The sequence below is a fragment of the Podarcis bocagei genome (genome assembly GCF_964188305.1).
Source record: "Podarcis bocagei genome assembly, chromosome: 3".
In the NCBI taxonomy this organism is placed as follows: Eukaryota; Metazoa; Chordata; class Lepidosauria; order Squamata; family Lacertidae; genus Podarcis; species Podarcis bocagei.
In genome coordinates, this window is record NC_138127.1 from 1,786,219 (window position 1) to 1,811,441 (window position 25,223).

At 41.5% G+C, this 25,223-nt stretch overlaps 1 protein-coding gene across 4 annotated transcripts in view; it reads right to left on the bottom strand.

Moving 5' to 3' along the window:
* The window catches only part of LOC308584333 (kinesin-like protein KIF16B), a 94,569-nt gene that overhangs the window by 63,346 nt on the left and 6,000 nt on the right, over positions 1-25,223 (bottom strand). For 2 of the 4 annotated variants that reach the window (XM_081188970.1, XM_081188969.1), the window contains exons 2-12: positions 23,666-23,735; positions 22,120-22,233; positions 21,069-21,185; positions 20,224-20,321; positions 18,658-18,767; positions 16,911-17,053; positions 15,459-15,627; positions 15,224-15,355; positions 13,640-13,815; positions 11,945-12,010; positions 8,205-8,264 (exon numbers count right to left, since the gene is read on the bottom strand). In XM_081188970.1, the coding sequence (XP_081045096.1) occupies positions 8,205-8,264; positions 11,945-12,010; positions 13,640-13,815; positions 15,224-15,355; positions 15,459-15,627; positions 16,911-17,053; positions 18,658-18,767; positions 20,224-20,321; positions 21,069-21,185; positions 22,120-22,233; positions 23,666-23,735 (1,255 nt within the window). Of the gene's footprint in view, positions 1-8,204; positions 8,265-11,944; positions 12,011-13,639; positions 13,816-15,223; positions 15,356-15,458; positions 15,628-16,910; positions 17,054-18,657; positions 18,768-20,223; positions 20,322-21,068; positions 21,186-22,119; positions 22,234-23,665; positions 23,736-25,223 lie in introns of those variants that run through there. The other 2 variants (XM_081188971.1, XM_081188972.1) reach the window with 2 other exon arrangements.

Here is a 25,223-nt window from a genome sequence, read left to right on the forward strand (position 1 = left end):
TTCTCCCTTCCCTCCAACTCTCCACACCCCCCCTAAAATCTGCTCCAATGTGGCGACCAATCTTCTTAAGCTTTATTTTATTTTATTGGGATGAGGGGAGCTACAGTGGGAGGAGAGATTTTTAAAATCTCCTTATGCAAATAGATGCTTGCTGAATCTCTCCCAATATCCACAAATCCCTCTAGGAACAGAATCGAGCTGTCTTTGTTTTTTGACATTCACTTATTCCTCTACCCAAAGAGTAAAAAAATGTACAGTGGTACCTTGGTTCTCGAATGGCTTAGTTGACGAACAAATTGGCTCTTGAACGCTGAAACCTGGAAATATGTTCCAGTAGCACCTTAAAGACCAACTAAGTTAGTTCTTGGTATGAGCTTTCGTGTGCATGCACGTTTATCTGAAGAAGTGTGCATGCACACGAAAGCTCATACCAAGAACTAACTTAGTTGGTCTTTAAGGTGCTACTGGAAGGAATTTTTATTATTCTGGAAATATGTGTTCCGGTTTCCGGACGTTTTTCAGAAGCTGAACGTCTGACACTGCTTCCGCTTGAGTGCAGGAAGCTCCTGCAGCCAATCGGAAGCCACGCCTTGGTTTTCGAACAGTTTCGGGAGTCAAACAGACTTCCAGAATGGATTAAGTTCAAGAACCAAGGTTCCACTGGATATAAAAAAGATTCCTAGAGTCTAATTGTGTGGCAGGCATTCCAGACGAACTTCTAGAAACTAGATTGTCGCTTCTTCCAGATAAGTGAAGTCTCCTCCACTGACTACTGGCGGCCATCTGTTTTTAAAAGATCAAAGACTATTCATAAAAATATAGTGATTTAAAAGAACCTGTGTTAAAAAGCACACACAAAAAGCATACACAACACACACACACACACACACGCAGTGCTAACCTGAAATTTCCTAGTAAGATCTCTCTCTCTCTCTCTCTCTCCTTATGTTAGGTCATACTATCCCCATCAATCGGAGGTATGGGGAGAGAGAGCATTAAAGAACACACAGTGAGTTTTGAAAAAGCGAGCAGAGGGAAGAGAGAGATGATGACCACATTACACAAACACAGCACTGTTGAGAGCAGCTTACTGTGAAAATACAGGTGGTGCCAAAACAGCCCACACAGACATCAATAGGCCTCCAAAATAAATGTCAATTAAAAAAAGGCAGATGTAGCATGCAACTCTGTCCAAATGAGCAGCTACTGGCACAGTTAAGTTATAATGATGTGCAATTAATGATAGAATTCTTTTAGGGTGGTGGAGGAGAGGGAATTACAGGCCCATTATAGATCTTATGAATTCAGTTTACTTTTTCCATTATTTATTACTCGCCTCCCCCAAGAACTGTTTGCTAACGTAGCTATACAAATATTGATGTCTGTTAACACATAAAAAGAAATTGTTATTGCCACAATCACAAAAACTAGCATAATTAATGTCCGCATTGCTAAAAATCAAGTCCCTGCAAAGAGAGAGAGAGAGAGAATAAAACATTTGCACAGCCAAATCTTTCTCTAAAAGATTGTTACTTCAATACCCAATACACTTTTTGGATTTTGGTGGTGACAGAATTTAAGGAAATATACATCATCAATATATTGGTTAAAAGGCAGATTGTTGAAAAGGACTAAAGAATCTTTAAAACTGACTGATAGCCTTTCAAAGAGGGTTTGATTTTCAGGGGGATAAAGACTGAGGGCACAAGGAGATGGGGACGACAGAGGATGAGATGGTTGGACAGTGTTCTTGAAGCTACGAACATGAGTTTGACTAAGATGCGGGAGGCAGTGGAAGACAGGAGTGCCTGGCGTGCTCTGGTCCACGGGGTCACGAAGAGTCAGACATGACTAAACGACTAAACAACAACAAAAAAGCACATGAACTTAATAAACAGCACACTTGTCTAAGTCACAGAAGATGTAGGTAAAGGTAAAGGACCCTTGGACGGTTAAGTCCAGTCAAAGGTGACTATGAGGTGCGGTGCTCATCTCACTTTTCAGGCTAAGGGAGCTGACATTTGTCTACAGACAGCTTTCCAGGTCATGCGACCAGCATGACTAAACTGCTTCTGGAGCAATGGGACACCAAGACAGAAAGCAGAGCACACGGAAACGCCATTTACCTTCCCGCCGCAGCGGTACCTATTTATCTACTTGCACTGGTGTGCTTTGGAACTGCTAGGTTGGCAGAAGCTAGGGCAGACCTTCTAGGAGGTCACCCCATTGCTCGGATTCGAACTGCTGACCTCCTTCTGATTGGCAAGCCCAAGAGCCTCAGTGGTTCACGCCACAGCACCACCCGCATCCATTCACATAGGAGTGGGAAGGGAAGACTAGCAAATTCAGATGGGCTTAAGCTGGGTGGGGGGCAGTTATGAGATCCTATTTTGTTATCTTTCTTCCTCAGAAAGTCAATGCTGAGTGACATGTGAGCAATATAAAACTCACCCTTCCAACATGGCATTGAAACTGGTATGACTGAACAGTGATCTTCTGAAAACTGCATGCAGAACCTATGTTGCTCATATAATTCCAATGAATATGCAGAGAGGACAGCAAGATCCCCAGTCCCTTAACTAGTTCATGGCAGCCAAAGGTCACACAAAGCTGCATTCACACAGAGTTACAGGACTCAGCTACATTAGTAAAGAAACCGCACACTGTATGCATTTGAAACATGCAACACGAGATGATGCCAGAGAGCCAGAATTTTTTAAAATGGGATTTCTCATTGGGATTTTTTTCTTTTGTTAAAATGATCTAATTTCTGAATAATGGGGTTTTTTCCATGTGTTTAGATCCACTCACATTCCCACCTGGGCGTATACTGGTACGTTGGTTTGCAACCGTTTTGGATTACAACCGTTTTGGATTATAACCACGTCAAACCCAGAAGTGTGTGTCCCTTTTTTTGGATTACAACCCATTTTTGGGGGGATTACAACCCCCCGTTTTGGAGGCCCCATTGGTGAAAGCACACCTTGAGTTACAACCTGTTTGGTTTGCAACCGGACCTCCGGAACGGATTATGGTTGTAAACCAAGGTACCACTGTATTATTCTGCACTTGTTTCTGAATTGCTCACAGAACTATTCTATACCAAAGCATATAGGCTTGAATCTTAAATTGCCCTTCTGTTCATTTACGGATTCAGTTCCATAAAGGCTCCCATGATTGCAGGTGGGGAAAAAAAAATTCACCTCCCTCCCTTGCAGCCCCCGTCACCCCCTCCAATTTTTTTGTAGGATGCTCCAACATTATGGAGCAGAATTGGGAGGCACAGCAGCAAAACTGCCCCCTTCCTTTCTTACAAGGTCAATATTCTATGAGTAAAGATCCACTCATAGAATCATAAAAGTCTAGAGTTGGAAGAGGCCACAAGGGCAATCTAGTCCAATCCCCTGCAATGCAGGAATCTTTTGCCCAACTCGTGGGGGCTTAGGATCCTGGGCATAATTCTTCCCCCCCCCCCTTCCCAAATGAGGATTATGTTTTATGTAACTAAACTGCATTCCTCAGAAATGTACTACCTTCTCTGCGGGGGTAGAGACACCCTGAGGAAGCAGGTAATAGGCTCAACTGGAAGAGTAATTTCACTTAACTCCCATGTTACCAGAACAGGAGTTAAAACACATTAAAACAGTAAAAGTGCATTTATCAAATTACACTTCAGTACAAAGAAATAGCTCTAAACAGGCTAGAACAGAGTAACAAAAACTGAAAAATATACCAACAGAGTTCAGTTAAAACAGTGAACAAAATTTCAGCTTAAAATCTTGATGTGACGATAGATATGACTTTGCACTTAACATGCACTTTAGAAAACTCAGTTCGGGAGGGGACTGATAATTACTGAGGTCATAGCAGAGGAGGAGCTAAACCCTTTCTATCCCAGGGCAAAAATTGCTCTTCAAAAGCAGCTATTTGCATTGGGAGGGAAGGTCTCATTTCTGCCAATGGGAAATTTCCTACCAATACATATTAAGCAGTTTCAGACGGAGAAATGGGCCTACTGTTATGAGCACTGCTGTTGCAAAACCTACCAATGGTATTTGGAATAAGTCACAAGGAAAACTAATTAATATTTTATCTGTTTGTGCAAATGATTGCACATCGCAGCAAAGAACAGCCGTTCACAAGTCCTTCAGTCAGAATTACATTATCTTGCTACAACCTACACCTATAACAATGTTTTGCAATTCTTCAAACTGCTATCTAGATAGAACATGAAGCCAGATTATTCCAAACCATTTCCCTTTGATATATCCAAAGAGCCCTTCATGCGGAGGAAGCATATTCCTGCATCTGCAGTGACATCTAGTGGTGAGGAAAACAAAGCGTAGGTAAGTTTTGAACAGTCAGGACAGGATATTTTCTTCACAGCTGAATAATGCAATTTTAAAACTATAGCCTTGGTGACTTTTTAGAAGTTATGGGATTTTCCAGAAACATTCTAAACACTTAAAGTAAGCTACAAAGGGGAAATCAATGATAAAATAAAATAACTACTGGGATCAATTTGCAGAGCAATTCTGCCAGGCTGTTGTGTTTATGGGGCAACAGAATTGGTACTGAAAAAGTCATCTATTAAGCTTAGCCACAAGCTCAGAGCATGGGGCACCATATCCTTAACCAACCCACTTTTGCAAAAGGATGTTGGCAACTGGCATTTTGGGACGGTGGCGAAGCATAAGCCGCTTTAACGAAACTTCAGCCAGTTCAATGGGCATGGTAACCAACATGCCAGAAGCGTCGTTTGAATTTGCCCTCGGCTTTCGGGAGAAGGAAAAAAAGATACAATTGTGCTTATTCGTTTTGAGAGGCAGCCGCCTTTTCAGAGATCTGAAAGTTTGGCAGAGAAGAATGCCAGAAGCCTCGGCCGGGCATTAAACCGTTGACCTAACGACAATAAAGCCCTATGTAAGCACAGAACATATTTGTGGGAAGGATGAATTTCGACTGGGGAGCAGCAGGACAAAAGTTTGGAGAAGAAGGGGAGGAAGGCTTTAAAGCTTTAAATCCCCGCTTTATATTCCAGCTTGTTGGCATTGTTGTCATAGTTATATTGCTACTATTGTTGAGGGACAAAGAGCCGTAGCATGCTGGTGGGAGGACAAGCAAGCATGCAGAACTTCTTAAGGTGAAGACAGGAGGGCTGGGAACCATGACACAGATGACTAAGCAGAGTAAATCAGCAAAGAAGAGCAAGGATAAGAAGAGGAAATTAGATAAAGTGTGTCTTGGGGCGGGGTGGAGAATTGGGGAAGATGACCAACAAAGTGAGAAAAGAGATTATGTGAGGTGGGGGGGATTGAATACTGAAAACGATTATGTTCAAATTCCGGGAGCTCTGTGTAACTAGGTAGTGATAGCCAGAAGCATTGTTTAAGGAGAATTGTACTTGGATAGCACAATTCAAATTTTGTACAGAAAAAGTCATGCTGACCACAAAGAATTAAAGCTAAGAGAAGTGAAGACAAGGCGTGCTCCTTGGAACCGAAAAATAACTTATTTATTCAAAGCGTCTATATCGCATTTTTCAGCACGAAAAGCTCCCGGGGAAGCTTAAGGATGAATCAAGCTATTTTAATAAAAGAAACACCATTTGATCCTAAACAATTTTTCTTAAATGACTCTAAGCATTTTTCTGCTATTGTTTGCTCATATTTTGCACACACGTGGACAAAATTAAGTAGACATGTGAAATAAATAAGCTACATTTGGTTGACTAATATACAAAAACACCGTCCCGTCTCCTCCAATCCTATTAATTGATTCAGTTTGAAGTGCTTGCAATGAATTTCCTTCTTCCTGTAAGATCAGGTATATGGTAGAATTAATTGCTCGAGTTTTATTGGTGTGGTGTGTTCAACATGCAAAGGGTTAAACAGGGGACAGAGAAAGGGTACAAACACAAGCCCTGATCCCAGCGCCCCCTGGTGTCCAGTCAGCTCTTCAGGTTTTTGTGCGATCAACAACCATAATTCAGAGCATCAGCTTATTAAAGGCAGCCAAAGAAGCATTCTGAGCGACTCAGCGCTCACCCTGAATTTTTTAAAATGTCTTATTGGTTACAGGACATTTCGCACAGATTTCACACTATATGACCCATCTGATAAACAAGCATATGAATTGACGCCTACTCTCCCATTTTTAATATGCAATGTTACTATAGCATAGCCTTCTGTCAATAACACAAGACAGTTACAACCATCATGGGACAAATGTGGCCTGCTGAATCCATTCAACTGCTAAGGCAGAGCTTTAGATCAAGTTACAGAGATATCAAAAACATGAAAAATAAAGAAACCACGCTCTTCATTCCCCAATCAGCAATCCTTTCATTAAAGAGAAGTGAGACTGAGCAGTTTTAATAACACACCTGCATACACAAGAACAATTTTCCTCCAAAAAACATAGTTCATGGTGATTAGATTTTGCATCGACAAAGCTGGGAAGGCAGTACAGTGGTACCTCTGGATGCGAACGGGATCCGTTCCGGAGCGTCTGTACGGGACGCGATTCGCCGCTTCTGCACATGCGCGTGACATCATTTTGAGTGTCTGTGCATGCGTGAGCGGGGAAACCTGGAAGTAACCCATTCTGTTACTTCCAGGGTGCCGTGGGACGCAACCTGGAAAGATTTAACCCGAAGCTACTTTAACCCGAGGTATGACTGTACACAGCAGATGGGTCAAACTAGTCAACACCTTACTTGGATTTCAAAGATAAGGAATTTGATTATAGACAGAAATACACATGGGGGGGGAGGCATTTGAGTATGCACGTAGAGCACTCACAAAAGCAGACCCTATACTAAACTGTTTTGCTTTCCTTTTCTTGGAAATCTCCCATTTCATGTTACCTGGGAGGTCACATCAGAAATAAACAGGTTAAGGATGTGCCTTGTCATGTCAACATTTGTCTACTTCCCTCAATCTGTAATGTACAAAACAGATCTTAGGTTGAGTTTTTCAAGATAGGTATATAAAGGAGAGCAAAAGGAGAGCGAGAGAATGCTGAGTTGCAATTGAAAGTACAGGGGGAGCCAATATAAGCTCTGGAAGGCCAGCTTTTCCAGCTGTTTTATGCTGCAGAAGCAGTCTATTTTATGGTGTACACTTAAAGTTTGCTTCTTCCCAGGACACAGAATTTTAGCATGCAATAGTGAAGTAGAGCAGATAAATTAGTTGATGTTTCCATTTCCCCTAAAGCAACCATGTTGTACAGATCCAAGCTAAAATATGAAACATAAGCTAGTTACACATGACTGGCACATCAAACTTGGGTGGAGAGGGGAAGAAATCAAATGAGAAAAGCAAGGCTTTGGGGGGGAAACAGCAGCACGAGAGTGAGAAATTACTTTTACTAAGAGACGATGGCATTGTTTAAAAACCCTTATATTGTAAAAAAACAAAAACCCTCACAAAATTCTGAAGTATGTGAATATTTAATTCCCAATTCAATATCTGGGCAGAAATTACACCAATCAGTTCATTCTGTCGTACCATCTGCCAGGCAGTTTTCAGTTCAACGCTGAATTCCAGACTGCGTACTTTATTTTGAAGTATGATATCCTTGGGTCATTGACAAGTGCGTTAACGCCACACATACGAAAAGTGAGCTGCTTAAGTTTCTATAAAATGCCACTATGTTGGAATGGCTTTGTGTGAGGAAGCAGGTTCAGTATGTCCCAGATATGAAAAGGGACTACAGTTCAGTAAGTGATATTTAAATGAATGGTTATTCACGCAAAGACAAGATTAACGAACCCCTTGAATCTGTCTATACCTATTCAAACCTTTTACCACACTTGAAAAGTCAAGACTCCTTACCTGAAAAACAATAATTTCCATAAGTAACTGGGTTATTTAAGTGTTGAGCAGAAAGTATGAATAAACCAGATTGCATAAAAGTCTTGACCACTTTTAAAGATTTAATTAATTTGATATCCTTAAAACTTGCATGTTTGCTTTAAATTCTTCCTCACAAGTTCTCCCTTAAGCTTTTAACATAAGCTCTTTCACAAGGGAGAATTTTTAGTAAGAATTAAGGACTGTACTTTTTTACTTTCATGATGTTGCACTATACCCTGTATAAGACTATGCACTACAAGGTGTAAGTAAATTCAATAAGCACAAAATACAGGAGCCCATTCTGAAAACATTTAGATAATCAAGAAGCATTTAGGTGACCCTTACTTTTAGAATATTTTGGGTTTCATTCCACTTGTTGGTCCACTCTTTAGTAAGCTCTTGCACCTACAAGATAAACCAAAGTATTATTCACAAATAAAACCCAAAGTTTTAATTTTCACATTTTTTTCTGTCTGTTCTCCAGGGAAATCAGCATAGCCAACTAGAAGCTCACTTTTATTCATTTATGCCTGCATCCCAGTTCTCAGTTTGCATTAAAAAGCAAAACACATACACATGTGGTTCTGATTCTGTTCTATTTTTAGGCTACAATATTCAAGAAAAAGTATATTCAATTAAAAGAAAAAAGGCTTTCATTTTTCTACTGAAACATGGGGAATAGAGAGTTTAATCCATACAACCAATTAATTATTGCATTAAATTATAGACTATCATAGAGTACAGGGAGAAATTCCAGTCATTATGCTTGCATTAATTATCATGAATCAATCATGCAACATACTAATGAGGTTAACAAAAGATAATAAAAAAGCGCTCAATATACTTCCTGCATAGAAATATATTTCTGAACAGGGTAAGGATTGATTCCTGCAAGATAATGAATAATATATTCCATTTTGCATCCATTGTGAAGTTTTTCATTTTGAACTATGTTCACAACAGTTAGTAGCAAACATAATCTTATTTTTCCCAGGGAGGCAGGCAGACGTTTGTTTGACTTCTTTCTCACCCCTCTTTGAAAAAAAAGACACGTTAATGAAATGATATTTATTTAATTGCTCTAACTTTTGACATTTGCCAGTATTGGACATCAGAGTTTGACTGCAACTATGAGGAACATTTTGGAGAGGTTAGGTTAGGCTTCCAAGGGAAATGATAATGGATAGATCTGAGAAGCAGAATCTGACATATTGGCCACTTTACTCAGTTGATATTTTTATTCAGGTTTTCTTAAGAATTGTCTTTGCCCCATGAGTGCCATTTCACAGCTTATGCAGAGGCAAGCATGATACAGCAAATGAGGGAGGGGACAAAAGCCGATCGCAGCTTTGAACTGAGTATGAGTACATGAAACCTAAGTTTTCAACCCATTTTACATTTCATGCTATGTTTTCAAAAGTCATTTTAAACTCTGGTTTCGTGCAAGAGTGGCTAACTTCTGTCTCTCCAAACGCTACAAGTATGAGGGCCGCATAGTCTAACACAGACACCCACAAATGCACATCGCACTCAGTGCACACACAGCACTGGAAGAAGGCGGCTCTTGGTTCAGTGCTGTGATGGAGATGCAAATCACCATATGCTGGGCCATATGGAAAGGTGTAAACCTCTCCTCTGAGCTGTGCTGCAATGGGGTTAGGGCTGGCCGGCCACCTGAACTGGCTTGATGGAATGAACCCAGCCTGTGGGCTCACCAACCCTAGATAATGAGACATGAAGAAACCTAGGCTCCTCTCAGGCTTGTAATTAAGAGTAGTTTGGAAGGTTTTACTTCCCCTTTTGGTTACTGTCTGACAGTGGCGTAGCGTGGGGGGTGCCAGGGGTGCCGGCCGCACCGGGCGCAACATTGGGGGGGGGGGCGCGTTTGGCCGGCCCTTCGCAAGACAAAAGTCCATAGGGAAATCTCCGGAACAGCGGGGAAGCGCAGCGCGTCTTCCCCACTGTCCTCGGACCTCCTCCGAAGCCTGGCGGTGGGGCAGAGAGACCTCCTCCCGCCGCCAGGCTTCGGAAGGATGCTCCGAAGGCTGGCGGCGGGAGGGGGGCTCTCCGCCCCACCGCCAGGCTTCAGAAGGCTGCTCCGAAGCCTGGCGGCGGGAGGAGGGCTCTCCGCCCCACCGCCAGGCTTCGGAAGGCTGCTCCGAAGCCTGGCGGCGGGAGGAGGGCTCTCCGCCCCACCGCCAGCCTTCGGAAGGCTCCTCCGAAGCCTGGTGTTGGGGCGGAGAGACCTCCTCCCGCCGCCAGGCTTCGGAAGGCTGCTCCGAAGCCTGGCGGTGGGGCGGAGAGACCTTCTCCCCGCGCCAGCCTTTGGATGGCTGTCCTGAAGACTTGTGGTGGGAGCAGTGGCGTAGCGTGGGGGGTGCAGGGGGGGCCTGCCGCACCTGGCGCAACATCTGGGGGGGGCGCGGAAGAGACTCGAGTGCTAAAATCCACGGGTTAGGGGGCACAAATTAGTTGCCTTGCCCCGGGTGCTGAGAACCCACGCTACACCACTGCTGTCTGAACATGGAACTGTGGCTAACATTAACTATGATTGATTTAAACCAGTGTCTCCCAGACTTGGGTCTCCCGCTGTTTTCGGACTACAGTCCCCATCATCCCTGACCACTGGTCTTGCTAGCTAGGGATGATGGGAGTTGTAGTCCAAAAAAACAGCCGGAGACACAAGTTTGGGAAACCAAACCAAAGTCAACTTTAGACATTAATAGTTCGAAATTAGCATATTTTAAACTAAACATCGTTAATGTTAACCACAGTTTGTCTGTTCAGATGATGTATCAAACTGCAGCTACCCAAAAGCAGAAGCAGTATATGTGCGTTTCACAAAAGCTAAACATCCTATTTGTGAATATATTGAATTCTTTCCCTTCTACCCATCCTACAGGAAAAAGCAGCAATTATGGAGCCTTAAGAGCCTTTAGAACAAGGCTGTGTGTATTCCCCATGATTTCATAAGAACACAGGGAACTCAAAATGAGTTATTGGCTGTACAGTGGTACCTCGGGTTAAGTACTTAATTCGTTCCGGAGGTCCGTTCTTAACCTGAAACTGTTCTTAACCTGGAGCACCACTGGGCCTCCGGAGCACGATTTCTGTTCTCATCATGAAGCAAAGTTCTTAACCCGAGGTACTATTTCTGGGTTAGCGGAGTCTGTAACCTGAAGCGTATGTAACCCGAGGTACCATTGCACTGTAATTCAGTTTCCTGTGAATCCAAGCTTTCGTTTATTTTTTAGAAGGGGAGAGCAAAGTCTCAGAAGCCAGAAGATTTCCAGTGGTCAAAGGATTTGGCTCCAGTGTCCTATGTAGCTTCTTGCCTCTCCTAACAAATAGTAGAAGCAGATATCTACCTATGTGAAGTGTTTTCATAATTTGTACAGGCCCCTGAAGTCAATTCAGGATTTAGGTTACTTTGACTCCAAATTTTTGTGTACAAATTTTAAGTAGCCCAGTTTAAGGGCTTTGGAAGTCAAGTTGAAGCAAGATTTGGTAGGCCTATTGCTGGATGGTAATCCTGCGAGCAGCGATTTGGGAGCAAGCCATGCGCCAATATAAGGGCAACTATTGGTGCTAAAATGTAAACTACTCCTTTAGGCACCAGGTACCCCACTACCATAGTAAAGGTAGAATGAAAGTAGTGGGAAATGTGTCCTAAGTTCTCTGAGTTCACAACTATTCCTTTGAAAGACTTACACACTTAGCAAAATGTAGTACAAGCAGAGAACGTAAGGGAGTGTACCTTAAGAATTAGACCAAAACTACATTACTGTAGATGGAAACATGTGTGACTTTAGCTCAGCAGTTTGTTTTGTGTTTCTTTCTTTGGGTTTTTCCCCAGAAAGGCACTTCTGGATGGGACAACAAAGTTTGAATTCAAAATATTTTCCTCTCCTGTTTTTATTCTATTTTATTTATGGATTTTTAATTGTTTTATATATTCTACAAGCCGCCGTAACCATGTTTACTGAAGTACAGCATATCAAGCATCTTAAACAGAACGCATAACTTAAAACCTGCAAATCTGCCAAGAATTCAGACATAGATGAAGTGTTTGAACTAAAACTTACTCTGGCTTCATTCTGTTGAAGCTTTTCTTCCATACTTAGGGCTGTTGGAGAATCCAAAAGCGCAATCTAGGTGAAGCAGACAAAATAAACATTAAAGATATAAAAACAAAAGATAGCCCACAATGCAATACTATTGATTTCTATTTAAGAATTAAGTCTTGTTGGGTTCAATGAGTCTTACTCTCAGGGACATGCACAGGACTGCAGTCGTACACTGCAATTTTAGGCCACTGTCCTTAGCCATATATCAATAGGTCTTTGCATGCCTTAAGTGGAAGTCATCTAGGAGTAATGATTCTCAAAAGAATCATTAAAACAATTTGTTTTTATTTGAAAAACGGGATCATTGGTTACTGACTGCAGATTGTTCTCCAGCTCTCGCACTGCACCTCACAGAAGACAGATGTTTCTATAAAAGTCAAGGAGTTTCTAGGTCTTTCGGGAAACTTGCACACAAGAAGCTTGAAAACATCCACAAATGGTATACTGTATTTTTCGCTCTATAAGACGCACCAGACCACAAGACGCACCTAGTTTTTGGAGGAGGAAAACAAGAAAAAAAATATTCTGAATCTCAGAAGCCAGAACAGCAAGAGGGATGCTACGCAGTGAAAGCAGCAATCCCTCTTGCTGTTCTGGCTTCTGGGATAGCTGTGCAGCCTGCATTCGCTCCATAAGACGCACGCAAATTTCCCCTTACTTTTTAGGAGGGAAAAAGTGAGTCTTATAGAGCAAAAAATACGGTACTACCTTTAAAGTCCATACAAATTCTACATCCACCTCCTAAGCACTCTCTGGCTCCTGTCCAACGTAAAAAGCAGGTAGAACAGGTCTGTTGGGGACTCATTTTCTTTATGCTGCTTCTCCTACATCACTCAGTCCCTTGTCCTGCTTCATGCACCCAAACAGTGCTTTGTCCTGTTTTCTTCTCTCTAACGTGGCATTCCAGCTTCTCTTCCTGCTCCCCAATTATCTTCTCTCTCTCTCTCCCTGTGTGTGTGTTTGTGCATGTGTGTATTTAACAATCCTTAAGATACAGAAACACATAGTCACTCAGGGCCGTCTTACCCATAGGTGCTAGGGGTGCAGGGCACCCGGGCGCTGGGCTCTCACGGGCGCCAGGCCGAGAGTCCGGGGTCTGAGAGTTGAGTCCGGGTAAGAGCCTGCCCGTTGGTCGGAGCGCCACGGCAGGCTCTTCTGCTGCGGCCGGCTCTCCACCCCAACCCCCTGCCCTCCAGCCCAGCATCTGACGGCGGAGTCATTGTCAAAGTCTTAAGGTGCTGTGGGACCAAAGTGTGCGGGCACTCCGGGCCCCCGGATGGGCTTTCTCAAGCCGCCCGCAGAGGCTTGACACTTGGGTGCCTGGCGGCTGTTAGCCTTAACTTTCCTCCTTCCCTTTCTCTGCCTCCCAAATTCTAGGCGCCTTGCTGGAGACAGAGGGCAACATGTAAACAGGGAGGGCAACGCAGGCGACAAAGAAATTGGCTCGGTGGAGTCCCTGGCCATTTTATTTGATTTGTAACCCCCTCCCTGACGCCAACACCCGGCATCCGACCAAGCTGTGGCCGCAGCAGCTCCGTCCAGGGGGGGGGGGGTGGCGCGCTGGGCGGATTTTTGCACCCCGGTGCCACATATGCTTAAGACAGCCCCAGTGTCACTCAAAGAAACTACTCATGTCTCAGGTGCAAAGCTAACCTGATTCCCCTGAGCGAGGAGAGTTTTCAGCCGGGCTATTTCAGCTCGAAGCTCACGAATTAGCTTGACGTTTGGATCCTCATTAATGGTAGGCTTGTTGATTATGTTTTTAGCTCGGTTTGCATAGCGAAGGGTGCTTAAGGTTTCTCCGTAATTGACATCAGCAGGTGAAATGGCTAAGGAAAGTAAATTCAAAATTAAGTTATACGTACGTATATCATTTAGAAATCTTAGAAACCCAGTGCGGGCGGAGAGAAAGCAAACGGAATGCTGCACTGTTGTGAGTGGGATGGCATTTTAGGGGGGAAATACTGCATTAATTTGGTTCACAGTTTCATTATGCAGCATTAAATATCCCACCATTCCAATTTTCTTTGAGGACAAAGGGGGGTATCCTACAAAATATGATACACCATAATTTGGACATTATCTAAACCAGGGGTCAGCAACCTTTTTCAGCCGTGGGCCAGTCCACTGTCCCTCAGACTATATTTTGGGGGAAATGAACGAATTCCTATGCCCCACAAATAACCCAGAGATGCATTTTAAATAAAAGCACACATTCTACTCATGTAAAAACATGCTGATTCCTGGACCGTCCGCGAGCCGGATTGAGAAGGCGATTGGGCCGCATCCGGCCCCCGGGCCTTAGGCTGGTGACCCTTGATCTAAACAAGCAAATAATAATAATAATAATAATAATAATAATAATAATAATAATAATAATAATAATTTATTTATATCCCACCCTTCCCAGCCGAAGCTGGGCTCAGAGTGGCTAATAACAGTAAAATAATACAGCATTCTAAAATCAATTCATTATAAAATCAGTTCAACTCAAATTGATGGCAAGAGTCTTGCAGCATCTTAAAAGACTAAAAAAAAAAGTGCCTGAGGATTTCTAATAAAGACAAAGGCAGTTTGTTCTCTGCCTTGTTTCCAACAGTGAAACAAGTTCACTTGTCCCTCCCAGAGGCAGACATTGCACAAAGTTGATGGCCCAGACCTGCCTTTTGCCTATGAATTGAGAGCGAGGCCTCATGACTAGTGGAAGTGCCCAAAGCACACATGATGCTCTTCCTCCAGTGCCCTTTTTGCAACAGGCTTCAAGGTTGAGTGTAGGGCATGAACCTTAACCTTTTTGGGGAACTTCCTCTAAGCCTTAAGTGGGGGGCTTGGGAAACCCCCCTCTTAAGTAGTCCAACAACTGGTATGGGTTTCAACTGCACCTCCCCTGAGATGGATAGAGGTAGCAGGATCTCACCATTTATCTTCCCAAGATCTGCACAGCGGAAGAGCTGAGTGTTACATCCCTTGAGTATGTGCTCTCAGATGCCTAACCAGGGGGAAGCAGCGCATTCAATTATTCTGCAGGAGCCTGGCACAGTGTACTGACTCTGCTTTCATCTCTCCACTCTCCCGGCAGGATATTATTCAAGCTTTGTTGTGAAGACAGCCCCATTAAAAATAGCAAACAGCAATATTGCTTAATGAGTCACTTGTAATGCCAATCAATTGGATGTATAGATAACCTTTTTAAAAAGGCAAAGCACTGGGAATTAAGGTAATTCAGCACACACTCACTTGCAATCATTATTGTTTTAGAGTTTCCTCCTAGGCTATCTTTCAAAAGCCATGTCAAAACAGAATCCCTGTAAGGCACAAAAACTTGCTTCTTCTTTGTAAGGGGGTTTGAGGCATCCTGAGATAAATCAGCTGTAAAAGAGCAAAACAAGGAGGCAACACTACCATTAGAGAGGGCTGGATAACAAGTTTGGTACTCAATTAAGTCGATAAATTAAAATAAACAGAGACTTACCTAAGGCAGAAATTACATTTCCCAGAGTAACTAGGGATTTGTTAATATTTCCTCCTTCTTTTAATCTGACACCTGTAGCTCCAGTAGCATCTGCTCTCTCACTTCCAGCAAGGTCTACCAAATGTATTTTGCTAACTGTTTCACATGGCATCTCATCATCAAACTTTGCCTACAGAAAAACAAGATGTTGGGCTATAACATGGAAGTCTACGAAGAAAGGAGGAACAGTTTCTATTTCTGTTTCTCAGTTGTAACAGAAATACAGTGGTACCTCAGGTTAAGTACTTAATTCGTTGCGGAGGTCCGTACTTAACCTGAAACTGTTCTTAACCTGAAGCACCACTTTAGCTAATGGGACCTCCCACTCCCACTGCACCGCTGGAGCACGATTTCTGTTATCCTGAAGCAAAGTTCTTAACCTGAAGCACTATTTCTGGGTTAGCAGAGTCTGTAACCTGAAGCGTATGTAACCTGAAGCGTATGTAACCTGAGGTACCACTGTACAGAAAAACTAGGGGTACAACTATACTATATCATTTGCATAGCAGTTCTTTTCTATACATACAAGTAATTTACACACGTGAAATCCTTTTCCAAGACACATAAGTGCCAGAGAAACTGGTGTGAAATGACTTGAAATTCAATACTCTCAACATAAATATTTCCATTTGCAGCCATTGGGGGGTGGGGGAGTACTGCTGTTTACACAGAGAATTCCCATGAATAAAGTTGCATTCCAAGTCTGTCAAGATGAGAAAATAATTCACAATTTTGATTCTCCCTACTTTTCTAGATAACAGTTTAAAAAATTAAGCTGTGCAGGTTGGGTGGAGAATTATACTAGGTAAAAGGGGAGGGGGTATTAATTTCTCCTCCCTTAGAGCCACTCCCTAAATCAAATTTATAACTCCACAAGCCAAATTGAAAGCAACAATTAAAAAACCTGGGAGATCCTCTCAGATGCTCCATCACTGCAGACCTTCAAAAACTCATTCTCCTGTCAAAATGTTTGTGCTGGATCAAGTGAGAAAGAGTGTGTCCCCTCTCCAACACAAAGTGGTCATAACCAGAACATATACATCTTTTATTAGAAGTAAAACTGTCTTGTGAACTGTCCTCAGATCTTTTGATGAAGGGCAGTATATAAATCAATTAAACAAACAAACAAACAAACAAACAAACAAATACAATTTAAAAATAAACTTAGAGACTAATAGAGTTACATCTAAAAAAGGCTTCAGCCAAAGCACTTCTCATTTTATAAATACTGCATTAAGCACGTATATCTCCTTTCCAGATTTTTTTTTGAGAGGTGGGGCGTGGCAAATTTCCACTATTTAATCCGACAAGGAGTGAAAGGTCGTATTTCAAGTCCCTTTTCAAATTTAGTTGAAGCTGAATTTGACATCTGAGAAATGTCAACAATTCATTGTGAGCTGCTCCTTTTTGTACCTGAGTGAAGTTGACGGTAAAAATGGCATGGGATCGGCTGCTGACATCGTTCATTCCAGTCGCAGCAGTGGTCCGGTTTATGTTTCCTGCTTCCATAAGTTCTTCTACGTCACCATAATTTTGTACTAAGTGTTTGGACAAGTCTGAGGAAAACACAAACACAAGCCAACAGTTATGAGGACTGCAACCTTTAACCAACTAATAGTGTTTAATCCACTGAAGAGGCATCCCCAGTTCATCAGGTAACATCTTTTTAAAGTTATCTGCATCTTTAAAATAACTATTTCTAAATGCAGCTGGTGGTAGAGACAATCTTAGAAGAGAAAGCCTCACACAGGTGGCCATGAGGTGGCAATACAGTGGTGCCTCGGTTCTCGAACATAATCCGTTCCAGAAGACCGTTCGACTTCCGAAATGTTTGAAAACTGAGGCGCAAAGGGCTGGCTGCAGGTTCAATGGAGAAAACCTAAAAACACACAGCAGAAGCCATTTGACTGCTGAGACGCATTCAAAAATGGAAGCATTTACTTCTGGGTTTTGGGCATTCGGGTTCCAAAACGTTCTGCTTCCGAGATGCTCGATAACCAAGGTACCACTGCACTTCTTCTAAATTGGCACTTACTGCAACAGATTCATGAACCACCTGAAAGCAAAGTTTTGGATGCAGACATACCAAAGCCCTCCCTTCATGTCACAGAAGGGACTGATCCAATGGAGGCTCCTGCTGGAGTAAGGGAGAGAGGGAATTTTTTGCCTCTTCCACAGGAGCAGTTTTTGACAGGGTACAGGAAAGAAAAAAATCTGAAAATCATCTTCCTACCCCCTTTCCTCCAGTGTAACATCACGTGAATGGCACTCTACACATGACAAGTGTGGATCTAACTCAGGGGTCAGCAAACTTTTTCAGTAGGGGGCCGGTCCACTGTCCCTCAGACCTTGTGGGGGCTGGACTATATTTTGAAGGGGGGGAAAGTGAATGAATTCCTATGCCCAACAAATAACCCAGAGATGCATTTTAAATAAAAGGATGCATTCTACTCATGTAAAAACACGCTGATGACCATTTGCGGGTCAGATTTAGAAGGTGATTGGGCCAGATCCGGCCCCCGGGCCTTAGTTTGCCTACCCATGATCTAACTCAAAGAAAGCATTTTCCCCCCTTCTAAAATGACAATTGGTTAGTCATATGCAAATGTACTGATTTAACTTATTTGAATGATTAAAATGTATTCAACTGACAAACAGTGTTAAGTATTGTGAAGTTAAGAAAACTAGGAGTGTATATGGGGAAACTGATCATGCCCTTTTTTATTGCAAAATAGTGCATGGAAAGCTTGAATTGGCCGTATTTATTTTAGCAGAAGTGAGACTGCTAGACACGTTAAACATACAGAATGTCAACCTGAAGAGATTGTGTACTCTCAGGACGCTATAGCATAAATTGGAAGGGGATGGATTAAGCCAATTAAGTTCTAATAAGTACTCTTCCATCACAAGTGCCTTTGATTTATAAGTGAGACCCATCATTAGTCTCAATTAGTAGGACATCACACTCCAGAAGAAATCTTTAAAATTTTCATTGTAACTGGTGACAAGCTACACACAAATTAGCGCACCCAAACAGGGTTCATAGACTTTTATAACTTCGTTTACACTGGCCTTCAATTTACAACAAAGACAAATTTATACAATTAAAAATACAACTGGACGTCCAACAAACAGAAGCATTCAGCTCTTTAAATCCCACCTTCAACATAAGGACCTTCTTTTGGATGCTCACGAATTCTTAAGTTATTTGTTTTTGTAGACTTGCGCCTCAATAAATCTCTGACACGTTCATTATATATTTCCAGGTAACTGAAACAAATATACTTTAATCAGAAGAGAGTCCGAGTTTAAAAGCCTATCCATTAAAATGAATCTCACATAAGCACAACCTTCATATGTGCATTTAAGAACATAAAGAGACCAAGGCCCATCAAGTCTAGCATCCTGTTCTCACAGTGGCCAACCTATGGCCAAAACTAATCATGATTCACAGTAGAATACCATTTTAAAGGATTATCACAGTACACAGCATTCCATTGGGTCTCATTGGCTCTTAGGTATAGGCCAGTGGGATGGCAGATATTGAAATAATTCAAAGTTATTGGTTAGAGGGGTCCTGACTGAAACTGTATAAAAGGTCAGTCACAGCATTGTCCAGGAGCAATGTGGTCTAGCAGTAAGCAGAAGAAGAGGTGAATCACTAAAGGCAGACAGTGCAGAGAAAACTCCCAGATAGCTTCTGGCCAGAGTGACAGCAGAGGGCAAAGTTGGCCTCAGGAAGCAAGAAGACTTCTGAGGATGCAACAGTGTGACATCTTCTTCGCTGTGTCCTGATATTCAAGTCCCTGACCAGAAAGAGGATTTCAGGGGAAGTTGAAGCAAGCCAGCCAAAGAAAGCATATGTTTCCAGAAGCTGAAAGCTGATTGTGAGTGACAGCTGGGAGACTCTGTTCATCCTTGCACTGGCTTAGCTAAGTTCCTGACCAGGGAGAAAAAACTTCTTGTCCTTTAGGAGAGCTAATTGGGATGACATTAGAAACAGTACACATTTAATGTTAAACACTGCTGAAGCATTTTTTTCCACATCCATTCCTCTTTGGCTTATTAAACAATCTATGGCCTTTTGTTTGTTACTATGTTGTGTTGTTGTTTTTATGTTGTAAACCTCCCTGTGATAAAGGACTGTCTAGAAATGTATTAAATTAATATAAATAAATAAAATATGATTGCGGTATGACATTTATCTGATCTATTACTGATCTATTATTTTCTGTAAATAAAGGTTGATAAATATTAATATTTGCTTTTTTAACTGTGTGAATGGGGATAAAATGTTGGGGTGGCAGCAGGATTGCAAGGAATAAAGAACTAGAGTATGTTTATAGCACATTTGAGGAAGGATTAGTCAACACTCTGGGAAGGTTCGGTAGGATTAAAAAATTCTCCCCCTCCATCTTCCACATTTGGTGTCACTGAAATTAGGTGTAACACCCACAGTCTTTGCAGGATCTTAAATGGAATAGAAATAATAAGCAGGCCATTGAAATAGCTATATGGGTAAAAGGTAATGTAATCCAGACTGAAGTCCTATATGAAATCTTTGCTTTGTAACTGTTTAGTTCTCTCTTCCTCCCAAACATGGCCTATGAACTTCTGTAATACAATAACCACCCAATGAGCTGAGACATGGATAAGAAAAAGGAAGGCAAAGACAATCAAGACAATTTTGGTTGTATACAGCCATGCAACTGCTACACAAGCATACCTGACCTCTGTCCGAAAAGAGGCTTCATTCCATCTTGTTTTTTCATTTATTCGGTTGAATAATCCTTCACAAATCCGAGGTATTAAACCGAGATCCCCCTGCAACAATGAGAGCCATTGTCATACTGCACTCTGTTTAATGTAGCCATCACAGTCTGAAAAAAAACACTGACAGACTATTCAAAGCCATAGGAATTGAGCTCCAGTCATGGAACTGGGCGCTCTCTGCTCCCCTCTATGCATCCCTGTAGTCCCATGAGCCCTGAAAATGGACTCCGCAGAGTTGCCGAAACAAAAGGCAAAGCAGTGTGCAGCAAGGGAACATTGGCAAAAAGTACACTTTCCCCTTCTGTTTATGGAAGGGCTCCTTCCATTTGTGGGAGACTACTTTCTGGCCCAGTTTAGAGAGTATATCTCAGGCAGATTGAAAAATAAATAAATAAAATGAATCGGCAAATACGAATTAGTTTATCAGGTTTATATCATGCTGTTTGAGATTAAACTTTGTGCCAGAAAGCATGCATTTTTTGCTTCCCAAGTATACAATTTGGGGGAGCCACGATGTTCACATCTGCATTAAGCATGCCCAGCTAAAACTAAATATAATGCAACTGGCTTGTACATTCTCTGGTCCATATCTGTGCACAACCAAATTAGGCCTTGCTAAACATCAAAATTCCTTAAAATTATTCTATTCAATCCAAAATTGCTAGAAAAATATGGTGGTTCCTTGTAACTATTTAGAATATATGTTGCTCATCTTATATACATAGAAGAAAAGCAGCACACTTTTAAAAGGCATGCATTTCTACAAAGTAAAGTAGAATTCTGAAAAGCTTTACGTACAGCATTTCCCATCATAGTATATGACTTCCCAGATCCAGTCTGTCCATATGCAAAAATACAAGCATTATAACCTTCAAAAGCAGATTTGAGGACATCGCTGCCAAGGTTCTTAAATACCTGGGAAAATAAAAACAGAGGGAGACTAGCAATGTTTCATAATATAATTAAAAGCAGAAGTTTTAGTTAGTTCTCCTCAGTAGAGTATCACAACATACTATAGAAAGTGCTCACTTACGGAAGTGCTTATGAAAGATGATCAGTTCAAATGTTTATGAAAAAATAGTAATTCTGTGGGTTCTCAAACAGTCTACACAGGTGTACCTTAAGATACATATGATACTGCAGAACATTAGCTTGGGATTTCTTTCCAAAGGCCACTTACTACAACTTCATTTTACTAGAAAACAAACTAGTATGATATATCAAAAGTATTTTTTTTCCTTGAACCAATATAAATACACAAAAATATTGCAGAAAAGCTGTGCCAAATCCAACCTTCACAATTTATCACTCAGCAAACTGGATGCAGCCCAGCAGCCATAGTTGGTCTTCCATCAGAGATTCAGTTAATCTCTTTGCTGGGATCCATTTTTGGTTTTTTGACCATGCCACATGGAATCACAAACTGTTTTTGCAATTCCCCTCAGGGTCCCTTCCAACTCTACAATTCTATGATTTGGAATGCTGCTGTTTGAGACGCAAAAGCCCAAAACTTCTTTAGGAGTGCAAAACTAGTTGTGTAGTTCTTTGCATGCCCTGCTTTTGCAGGCTCCCTTGAACTGCAAGAGAACGGCAAGCTACTATGCTAATTTATATCATAGCTTTCATGGTAAATCTACTGTATAAAGGTTTTTAGCAGCTAAATTGTTTAAAATCCTCTCCCTAACATCTATGGGAATCCAAATGTGCAGTTCTTTGTCACTAATCTATTTTTGAGTCATTCTGGGAGGTGCTTTTGGCAGGTTAAAGCACTTTAAATATAAATTTAAAAAATGCACTTTGACATTATATTTTCATTCTGAAAGAGAATTACAGGTTTCTGTCTGCCTACCATTTCCTGAGATGCATAGTTTGGACTTTTTGCATCAGCTGAGAAGTAGGAGAAGTCATATGTGAATGTTTTAGTCCGTTCTCTTCCAAGGTCTCCAGTTCCTCCCTCTGGTATCTAAAAATAAGAATAAGCCAGCCTATTACCATATTGCTCCCTAAGATAATAACTACATATGTTTCCAACATTTCTTCTGAGAGTGCAATATTATTACTGCCAATATATAATAATAATAATAATAATAATAATAATAATAATAATAATAATAATAATAATAATATTTATATACCGCCCATCTGACTGGGTTGTCCCAGCTGCTTTTGTCAACAAAATTGATTTAAGCATAAAATAAGCACTTATTGAGCATATGTTAGAAACTGGCAACTGAATAATGTCATAGTTTAGAATGCTATCCTACTAGGGCAGAATGCTTATTTTTGAACATGGCTATCATTATTGTTGCAACATGGTACCTTCAGTTTAAGGTTATAAGAGCAAATCAGAAAATGTATATAAAACATTTCCTAGGAGAGGTTCTGCATATTGCAACCTAAAGGTATCTTCTCCAAAAGTGAAATAGGCTGAAAATGAATCGCTTCATAAAATTTGTATCACAACGAAAGGACGCAACACCCTTCCAGTTGGATAGTTTTGACACTGTAACCAACAGTTTGATAGGTGCAATCCCTAGGTTGTATTTATGCATTTATAATAAGCACAAATGCATAGCTTATTTTCAATGCATTTGTTTTCTTCCTTAAATTTTTAAAAAGTTACTATATCTCAAAAATATTTACAAGTATTCCAGTAGGAATAATTTTCAAGCAAAGCTTTTAATTTGTTTGAATATTTGAACCACATTTTGTACACTTTCTTGAATTTCCAACCCTAGTTGTTTCAGTTAAAATACTTTTGGCTACTGGGCAAGAAAAACGAGGTTAATGCTGCGTTCTTAACCCCTGGCTGGAAGCATCAGAGCTTAATAGAATGTTGCAGCTGTAACCTTGCCACTTGCACCAGACAGAGGAGAAAGGGGGGGCAAAGTACAAAGGACCCTCCCATGGGTGGGGGGTCAGAAGTAGCTTTTACCCACCATTTGGGCAGAAACATCAAGCGTTCTTTGCCAGCAGAGCTCCCCACTAGGTGGGAGGCAGCAGACCTGGGCAGGACTTAATGAAGGTTACATCACCACCCCACCCAGGCCCGATTCATCACAGCGGACTGGGAGTCTGGATAGCTCTGTTTTACAGCAAGTACAACTAACCTGGCATATTTCTTTAATCGTTTACTAAGTAAATCCAATATGATAAATCAGGTCCCAGTCAATTTAGGGCACCTGCAAAATCTTTTGTGCAGTTTTCTAAACCAAGAATTTCCAATGATAATTTTACACCAGCACTTTGTGGGAAGGAGACTTACTCATCCAGGTCCACTAATCACAAGTTCTGAAGCCATCATGACAAAACCCAGAGTTTGCCAGGAGGAGAATAAAAAAAAGAGCAAGTAAAGCAAGAAAAAAAATATTTCTATGATTGCTTAAAACACTCACCTTCATATTTGTAATGGTTGTTTTATTTTTCTCCATTGAAATAATAAATTTAGCATCCAAATCCTTCTCCCTGTGAAATTAACATATTACAGTAGATTAAGAAACAATTATAGGGAGAATCTGATAGCTGTTGTCAGCAAACTACTATTTTCCTTAATGCATACATTTTACCATAAACTCTAGTTTCATTTCTCATTGTGGAGTTTTGTGAACAGTTTCTTGCCATAGCACCATGGGGGGGGGGTGTCACTTTTTCTCTCTATATCCAACTCTAATGTTTCCCCTAGTTGCTGAATTAGGCAAAGAAGGCATATCTTACAAGGGAAGGGTTGTCTTGTCTCTGCCTTTCAGGCAGAAAGCACAATAACTAGAAAGCATAAAAGTAAAGGTAAAGGGACCCCTGACAATTAAGTGCAGACAAGAACGACTCGGGTTGTGGCGCTCATCTCGCTTTACAGGCCGAGGGAGCCGGCGTTTGTCCGCAGACAGCTTTCCAGGTCACGTGGCCAGCATGACTAAGCCGCTTCTGGCGAAACCAGAGCAGCGCACCTGCCACCAACCTATGACGAAGTTCATCAGCAATTTTGAAGTGGCTTTCCTAAGCACCCATCTTTGCCTCAGTCCCTCCTCCTCACCAGAGCATACACAAGTAAAATCTAACACCTTGCTCGTCTAGCCATAACTGCCTTCCTACTAAAATTTCATGGGTTGCACCGAGCTCCATAAAGGAAAACAACTTCTTGGCTTATAACCAGCAATGACATGCTAATTCCTCAGGGATATTTCCTGGCAGCTCATATAATAAGGTAATATCTTGCAGCACTGTCTTAACCATGTCTCCTCAGAAGGAAGTCCTGTTGAATTCAATGGGGCTTTTTCTCCTGGGTAAGTGAAGTTAAGATCGATCATTTTCATTCTAAGGCTGCAAAGGCAACAAAATGAAGGCAAAACAATTCTGGCTAATTTAGTAAAGGGAAAAGAGTTTCCTCTGCTAAGACTGCACGGCTAATAAAGCTATTAAGGCTTGCCTTCTCATTATAGTGCTGCTATAAAATTTATTTTATTTCATAAAATTTATGCGCAGCTTGATTGGTGGTGAGGTGGGGGAACAAAGAAGAAGAAGAAGAAGAAGAAGAAGAAGAAGAAGAAGAAGAAGAGGAGGAGGAGTTTGGATTTGATATCCCGCCTTTCACTCCCTTTAAGGAGTCTCAAAGCGGCTAACAATCTCCTTTCCCTTCCTCCCCCACAACAAACACTCTGTGAGGTGAGTGGGGCTGAGAGACTTCAAAGAAGTGTGACTGGCCCAAGGTCACCCAGCAGCTGCATGTGGAGGAGCGGAGATGCAAACCTGGTTCCCCAGATTGCGAGACTACCGCTCTTAACCACTACACCACAAGAAACCCTCAAAGCAATTCTATAGGTCAGGAACAGATAGAAGGTTTCCAATTCCCATTATTAAAAAAATCAAGGGGTGGGGATTAAAGGTACAGTAGAGTCTATGCCACAATATATAAAACACAAACTAACAAAAAGCAGACAGATACAATAATGCAAAACG